Raw genomic sequence first — 8,843 nt, 5'->3', positions numbered from 1 at the left:
CTATCTATCTATCTATCTATCTATCTATCTATCTATCTATCTATCTACCTATCTATCTATCTATCTATCTATATATATACACACACACATAGATATGTACATATCTATGTAAGCAAAATAGGTGACATATACACACATAGATGGGTACATATCTATGCATGTCACATGCACAGAATATATAAATACAATCAAGTATGTATGTATATGTAATGTATATATATGTAATTTGTGTACAGATTATATTACATATATATATTTATATCTATCCTTTTACTGGCAGCCTCTTTTTTTTTAAATCAATGGCAAGAACAAATTACCTTAGTTGACATGTGGATGTTGGATCCTTTATCCAGGAGCAGGGTTACCATGTCTGTATGGCCTTCCTGAGAGGCCAGATGAAGTGGAGTAACTCCTTGCTTCGTCACAATGTTAGTCTCTGCTCCATAGTTCAGTAATGTGGTAGCAATCTGCATCTGATTCTTCTTAGCAGCAATATGCAAAGGAGTGTAGCCATTCTAGAGAAGGAAATGCAACATATGGTTAGCTTCTCCATAAATATGCATAATCTGAAGTCTCAAGACCAAAGATCTCGAGCTGCATGGGACTTTAGAGGGCTCTAGTCCAGTCTTTTCATTTTATAGATGAAGACATCAAAGCCCAGAAAGGTTATATAGCTTGCCCAACAACACACAGGGGCTAAGTTATAGAACATGGTTTTAAGCTTGAATCTTTTAATTCTAAATTTTTCTAAAATATCACATCTTCTACATTCATATAGTTCAGAGGGGAAAGAGACCTTATAAATCATTGAATCCAATCAATAATACCAAGGAGAAGTTCTTTCTACAGTCTTCCTAAGAAAATAACCAACCAAGCTTCTGATTAACTACCTCCTGTGATAGGGATACCACTACTTATTGGGAGATCCATTTCACTTTCTGACATTTTTAGAAAGAGACATTTTCTTCTTTTGTTGAGTTGGAATCTACTTCCTCATAACTTCTACTCATTAGTACTAGCCTTTCCCTCTCAAGCAACACAAATAAAGTCAGTTCTCTTGTCTACATCAACAGCCCTTTTAATATTTGGATACATTGATTGTGTATACTTTTATTTTTAATTTCTTTTCCAAGCTAAATAATCACCAGTTTCCTCAATGGCTCCTTTTATGACAGGCCCTTCAACATTCTGATTTCCATCCTCTTACAACATGGTGAATAGAACTAAACCCAATGCTCTAGATATGGGCTGATCAGTGCAAAGAACAGTAGGATTACTGTTATTTATCATTAAGTATACACCATGCTTATATTAATATTTGTTCACATTTCTAGAACACTTTACAATTATAAAATATTTTTCTCACAAAAATTCTGCTTTGGTAGTAAAGATATTTCCAGATGAATAAACAGAAATTTCAACTGTGACTTGCTCAAGCTCAAATAATTGATGACAGTGCCTATATTAGAACCTGAAGCTTCCATGTCTTAGTTTAATGGTCTTTTTTACTATATTATACTTCTCTTGCACATGCCAATGGAGATTAAAAGTATATTAACTATTTTAGTATCCATATAACAATTTAGGTTAAATTAGGTGTGTGTTCAACTAAAACTACCAGTTTTTGTTTTAATGAAGGATATATATATGTATATATACAAATATATACACATATACATTTATATACACACATATGAAATGTAATACAAGACTATACTACATAAGTAAAAAGAGTGATATAGTCAATCTATTTCTAAAAAATGATTTAGTACACTTATAAAAGGAAGCAGTGATCGATGAGTTGATGGCTTCATAATAAACTAGCCAAACTAATTTTGTTTCCTCTTTTTTTGACAATTATTAAATAGATAGATTGGAGGAAGAGGTTCCATAGACAGAAGTAGACAAAGATTTCAATACCCTAACCTTCTACAATTATGTAGCTTTTTTGTACAAATATATGAAATACATAGATTTTATCATGTGAAAACATTTGACCGAGTCTCTTAGGTTATTTTAGAAGTGTCATGGAGATTCAGAACAAGTTGAATGATTAGACTGAAAGAACAGTGATTCATTACTTTTCACAGTTACTGTGGCCCACTCTTTGTTGGTGGGCTGTTTTGTTTACTGCATGTTCTAAGGCACGAAGTAACTGAATCCTGAAAAGGAGTCTCTAGTGAGGTGTTTCTAAGATCTGTCCTTGGATTTCTGTTGTTTAACATTGTCATAAATGACTTGTATGAAGCAAGGATAGCAGGATTATCAAATCTGTAGATGATGTAAAGCTTAGAGGGATAGCTAACACACTGGATGACAGAAGGAGAGTCCAAGAAGATTCTGATAAGCTGGTATGAAGGTGAAATTTAAGAAGAATAACTGTAAAGGACTTCAAAAAATCAACTATGAAAGTAGAAGTTCAGAGAGGCCTGACAAGATGAGAGTTCAAGTGAATTGACCTGAACATATTAATGAACTGCAAAATGAAAATGGGGCAATATTGTAATAAAGAGCAATCAGAAAATCTAAAGCTCTACCTTAGGCTGAATTGAGAAAGGAAATGTACAGAATGAGGGAGGTTCATGATCCAACTATATTCTGCCATTATCAAACTACCACTAGAGTATCATATTCAATTCAAGATATACCACATTTTTGGGAGGACACTAACTGGAGTGGGGGCAGAGAAAAAGAGACTAGTAAGGCAAAAGACTGGAGATCCTACTATATGAAGTTTAGTCAAAGGAAATAGTTATCTTTAACTCAAAAGAAAACTCCGGGGCATATAATAGCTAACTTCAATTAGGGTTTTTCCATGGGACATTATGACAATCTCTCTTGAACCAGTAGGTTACAGAAATGGTGAGAAGTTACAGAGGAGGCAAACTGTAGCTCAATATAAGGAGAAATTTCTTTTCCTAAAAATTAGAGTTGTCTGAAAGCTGAATGGTCTAAAGCAATGATGAGTGAACCACTGAATGGGGTCATTATAAAAGGGATTATTCCTTGGCAGCTGGGAAGTCTAGTGGGTGGAGGGTTGGACTTGGCATGAGACAGAGATGGGCTCAAATTTTGCCTCTGAAACTAACTTAAGACCCTGGGCAATTCATTTAACTTCTCTCTGCCTCAGTTTCCTTATCTTTAAAATGGAATCATAAGTGTATCTACTTCAGACAGTTGTTGTGAGCATCAGATTAGATAATAAATACCAGTGAAGCTCCTTCTGAACCTGAAGGTACTTAAGTTGGCTGTTATTATAATTATTATTACTATAATATCATTGGATTACTTCATAGATCCCTTCCAACTTTAAGATGTTTTAAATCTGCGTACAATATAACATAATCATTATCCTCAAAGATAATAGTTCTCTATAGAAACTAGCACAGTTGATGTTTTTCACATAATTGGCCCACGATAATTATTTGTTGATTTTTTTAACTATTTGCCTAGTTGACGATTGAGTTTATTGCATCAAGCCCAGGCACACTTAAAAACTTCCTAAATAAATTCCATCATCAGTCACAAGAGCTTGGCCTATCTTTCCACAGACTAAAAAAATTGAGAGAATGAAAAATATCTATCATCCAGACTAGAATATATAGCTTCATGGTGGGCCTATTGGTCTGGCCTATATATTTCAGAAAGACACCACAGATGGACAGGGAACTGAGGTGAGAATTGAATGAGAGTGCAGAGAATGCACTGGATTTCATTTGAAAGATTATGTAGGGCTTTCAATGATTCCAAGGTTTTTCTTTCAAACAAAACTCCATCAATATCCTTCTGTTGATGCTATATAGCTACACATTATGGAACATTATATCTTCAAGGATTTAGAATTGTGGGGAACACAAAATTCAACGGAGAGATGGAGAGTGGGCATCACTGGGCTGCATCATATTCCAAATGATGAATCACAAGTTAAAAAGCTGAGTAAGGGAGATCATCTAAGAGTATGAGCATGGTCAGAAAAATTCGATTGGTCATGGAATGAAAACAAGGAATAAAAAGACAGACAGCTTGGCATCAGAATCTGCACAACATGTGGGGTGGACCTTTTGTGGATAATTTAGAGGAGAACATAGAAGAGAACTGCAAAGGATGAAGGAAGAGTGCATGGGTTGTGATCTCTACCCACTGGAAAGACCACCTACATTAATGACACCATAGATCTATTAAAACAGCAGGAATGGTCAGATTGGGAAAATAATGATTTAAAAGGCCAGTTAGGCAATTATTTTTAATTAGTGTAAAATGATCATTGATACATTCATTCATCTAGCACATATTTATTGGAGGTATGCCTTGTAAGGCACTGTGATGGATAAAAATGATTAAGAAGCCCTTTATTCCAAGGATGTTAATGTCCAGAAGATATAAAATAATGCAACAAGAAAAAAGGGTATATATAAGTATATGGGCCTGAAACCATAATGCAAAATAGAATGTAAGTGGCAGTGTTATTTAATGAAAAGAGCACAGACTTGGTGTTAAGCTCTATACCAGGGGTGGGGAACCTGTGGCTTTGGGTCCTCAAGTGCAGCCCTTTGAATGAGTCCAAACTTCACAGAACAAGTCCTTTTATTAAGGAGATTTGTTGCAGTCTCCACTAACTATCAGCTTTGAGAACCCACTGCTGTCCGTAATCATTAAATAAAGTGGAAGATTCAGGTATGTGATTTAATAAAGTGGCTGAGGGTAAAGTTATAGCTTGGAGATGAATCTTGTTCACTTCAAGACTGAACTAGATGGACCTAGGGTCTCTTCCAACCATGAGATTTCTATAATTCTGGAATCTATTTTTCATCATTTATAAAATCATTGAGGAAAGGTGGTCACTATGGTATACATTTATTTCAGAGTGTATAAAAATGAAAAAAAAATAGTGACTGTGGATGCGAGGCTACAGTTTAGCTGAAGATCTCACTAGGTATGAGAAGAAAATCTAATTGACTTTTAAATGTTGGTAACAGATTCTGTCACAGCTAAACCTAAATTCAGGTTATTTCCTCTAGGACCAAATACAAAATGTTCTCTCTCTTGTTGGCATTCAAAGCCCTCCATAACCTATCCCCGTCCTACCTTCCCAGTCTTCTTATACTTTATTCTCTGACATGTGCTCTTCAATCTAGTAACACCGGCCTTTTGTCTATTCTATGAACAAGACATTCTATTTCTCAGCTCTGGGTATTTTCTCTGCTGGAATGTTCTCCCTCAGCTCTAGCTTGACTTCCTTTAAATACCAACTAAAATCCTCTGTTTCACAGAAGGCCTTTCCCAACCCTTCTTAATTCTAGTGCCTTCCCTCTGTTATTTCTATATACAGCCTGTAGACATCTTGCTTTGTATATATATTTACACATTGTCTCCCTCATTAGATTGTAAGCCCTTTGAGGGAAAGGACTGTCTTTTGACTCTTTTTGTATCTCCAGAACTTAGCATAGTGCCTGGCACATAGTAAGAACTTAATAAATGTTTATTGATTTGGTTAAAATTCAAAAGTGAAAATTTTAAAACATCAGGATTTTTTATAAGAGAAATGCATCTCCAAAGTAACATACAGAGAAAGTAAAGAGATTTCCATTTTTGAATAAAATGTTATTTTCAGGGATGTATTTGGACTTTCAACTCATTTACTTTGTTTTGTGAAAATTCTTTTATAGTAAATGTTAGCTAATACTCTACATTATATTTTCCTTGCTACATTCAAACCATAGCATGTGAAAGTTGGAAAAAACCTTAGAGACTAGTTATTCTGATCCACTCATTTTACAAATGTGGAGGAAACCAAAGCTCAGAAAGATGAAGTAACATGCAAGAATTGACAAGATCAGATGATTAAATGGAGGTCTGGGGAGAAGAGGGGTATAGGAAAGGGTGAATCAGGGATGGCTACGAAGTTTCAAACACATGGAGATGGGAGAAAAGCAGTGTCGTTAACAAAAATAGGAATATGGGGAAGAAAAGCAGCTTTTGGAGTGGAAAGAGATATATGTCACTGGAAATATCCTTTAGGGAGTTTGAAAGATAGATCTAGACCTTAGAAAAGAGGTCACCCTGGAGACACAGCTTTGAAAGTCATCTGTTTAAAGGTGATAGCTGAAACTACGGGAACAGATGAAATCATTAAAAGAGAGTATAGAGAGAAGATGGCTTAGAGTTTAAAATAAAATATTGGGACAAGCTCAAATTTATCAGGAACAGGTAACTTACCCTAAGCTTTTCCCTTCACTTTTAAATAAAAACAATTCAATTTTGTGGGGAAATCACTGTTCTGAGGCTTAACTAGATCTATATTATAGTACTTTGTATCACGTATGTAGAGAAAAATCTCACTCTGGTCAGGGAACTTTATTCCTCTTTAAATTCAAAAGATAATATATTCTTAAGGGATTATCTGGGATCATGTAACCAGCAAGTAAATTTGAGGCCATAGGTGGCTGGAGGGCAAAAGGCACTATGGTTTTTATGTAAGTTTCAATTTACTGCATTTCATATATAAGTTCTTAAATTAGGGTTATGATCCTCCGAAGAACTGTAAGGTCCTTGAAGGCAGGGCTACATTTTTGTCTTTGCATCTTTAACTCCTAATACAGTGCTTATAATCAATGATGTGAAATTGAACTGAATCAAAATCATTCAACCTCTTAAGTTGGGGTAAGAAAAATCTTCTCTGGTCAATGACAGCTCTGCCTTTTTCAATAGTTGTTAGATGTCTGAGGGATTTTAAACTACTAAAAGTTAAGACCTGAAGGAAAAAAAGTAAGAATACAGAGGGGAAAAAAAAAATACTTTCAAACATTGTAACTAGACCTACATAGAGTTTCACTGTGTTGTATATGCTTAAACCCTCCATTCCTTCTGATCACAATTCAACCCAATGTGTCTGGATCAATTTACGTGACCTACAAAGCAGACCCACTGAAGCTGTTAGGGCATGGCTCGCCACAGCAGACATCTCACCTTGGCAGTGGCGTGAGGAGATGCACCTTTCTCCAGTAACAGCAGCGCCACCTTCTGGTTGTCATAATGAGCAGCAACATGGAGTGGGGTGAGGCCATTCTGTAAAGGGTGTTTTTAAGTTTGAGCATTAAAAAAAAACGGTTGTTAGCTGCGACGAAGCTGCCAGGAGTCATTAAGAAAAATAAAATTGATACTGATTAAGTTCATGTTAATAGATTAACCAAAGGACACGTGAACTCAAAAGAAGAACATTGAACAATTACGGAATTATTTTTGTATTAGAAACTTCATCTGAAACCGAAATATAGCCACAGTGAAGCACGGTGTACCTTACTGAGAAGCAACTAAAGAAACTGACAGGTGTTATTTTTTATTATAAACCAAAGAATAAAAATGTGAAACTGGAACCGCCAAGGTTTCTGTTACCTCGGAGCTTTGGCAAAATAAGACGTCTCCCTCCACTGTCAGCTCATCTAACAATGTTTGTTTGTTTGTTTTTTTTTAATCTGTTTGATTAAAAAAAAACTTGAAGGGTCTACAATAAAAAAGTCCATAACACTGGTATGAATTGTCAAAGGGAATGAACTGATGGAGACACTGCTGTATGGACAGATAGTATAAATTGGTTTCTCTATCTCGATATGGAGAGACAGAAATGATCCTTTATCATAGCGTTTCTTCTACAATTTAATCTGCTGCAGGTTTAGAGTATAGATGACCTTTAATCACAGGATAGTCACAGGATCTCTAGACTTCTCATTCTTCCAACACATCCCATGCCAAATAGCTTTACCTTGCCGGCAGAATCTGGGGAAGCGCGGCGTTGAAAGAGCAGTTTTGCCACATCCAAGCTTCCATATTTTGCAGCTACATGCAGTGGTGTAAATCCCTTCTGAAAATGTGAAAAAGAGCAGGGAGATGGTGGGGGGGAGGAAATGGAATTGTTACTTCAGTGACTTCTAGACAAGTCATTTAAAAAAAAATTAACCTGACCCAAATGATGAATGTAAAATGTATTTAGGAAAAGACAGGTAAACATGATTTCTGTTACCAGTAAACAAGGACTAAGGAAAGGAAAAAAGTTTATCATTGAAAGATCAAGATAAACTTGGATTTGGAAGAAAAATACCTGTTTAGGAATAAACTTAGAAAATTAAATTTTGACTTTTGACGTTTGTACGCTCTAACAGACTAATATTAGTGTAAGAATTTGACATGCATTAAGTGTCTATTGTGCATAAAACATGGGATATAAATAAGAATAGCATCTAGCATTTATATAGTACTTCATGGTTTGCAAAGCGCTTTACACATATTATCTCATTTCTGACCCTCATAACCCTGAGAGGTAATTGCTAATATTATCCCTGTTTTATAAATGTGGAGACTGAGGCTGAAAGATTAAATGACTTGCCCAGGGTCAGTAGAACCTTCTTGAGAGCAAATACATTAAAAAGAAAGAGATGGAGCATAATTCCATATCTTGCCACAGCTAATAAGCATCTGAGGAAGGATTTTAATTTAAACCTACCTACATATTCATAATTGGTACAGATGAAATAAAACTATACTTATCTTTTTCTTGGCTCATGAATCCAAAAGGATTGTGTTCATGGATGCTTAGCCTCATTCCTTTTCTCTTTTCTGTCCACCATTTCTTTACTTTTTTCATTGGGGATTTGTCTAGTCAAGGTTTTATATTTTTAGTGGCAAGGGCAGGGAATAGTTTAATTATTTATCATGTTGTTGATTTATATTTTTAGAGGATATGACTAGTGACATGGTCTGCAGAACAACATGACAAAAATATCCAGCATCAGCAACATCCTCCATCCTGGCTGGCTGGTTTTCCTCTTTCCCAGAAGAGCAGTTCTATG

General features: G+C 35.4%; 1 protein-coding gene across 1 annotated transcript in view; it reads right to left on the bottom strand.

Annotated features, from left to right (window-relative positions):
• ANK2 (ankyrin 2) overlaps window positions 1-8,843 on the bottom strand; it is a 412,172-nt gene that overhangs the window by 122,165 nt on the left and 281,164 nt on the right. The window contains 3 exon segments of the mRNA XM_027837420.1: window positions 318-515; window positions 6,967-7,065; window positions 7,760-7,858. Coding sequence (XP_027693221.1) covers window positions 318-515; window positions 6,967-7,065; window positions 7,760-7,858 — 396 coding nt within the window.

Source organism: Vombatus ursinus, unplaced genomic scaffold (assembly GCF_900497805.2).
Source record: "Vombatus ursinus unplaced genomic scaffold, bare-nosed wombat genome assembly UNPS02014821.1, whole genome shotgun sequence".
NCBI classification, from domain to species: domain Eukaryota; kingdom Metazoa; phylum Chordata; class Mammalia; order Diprotodontia; family Vombatidae; genus Vombatus; species Vombatus ursinus.
Note: the sequence above shows the minus strand (reverse complement) of the source record. Positions and strands in the feature narration are given on the sequence as shown.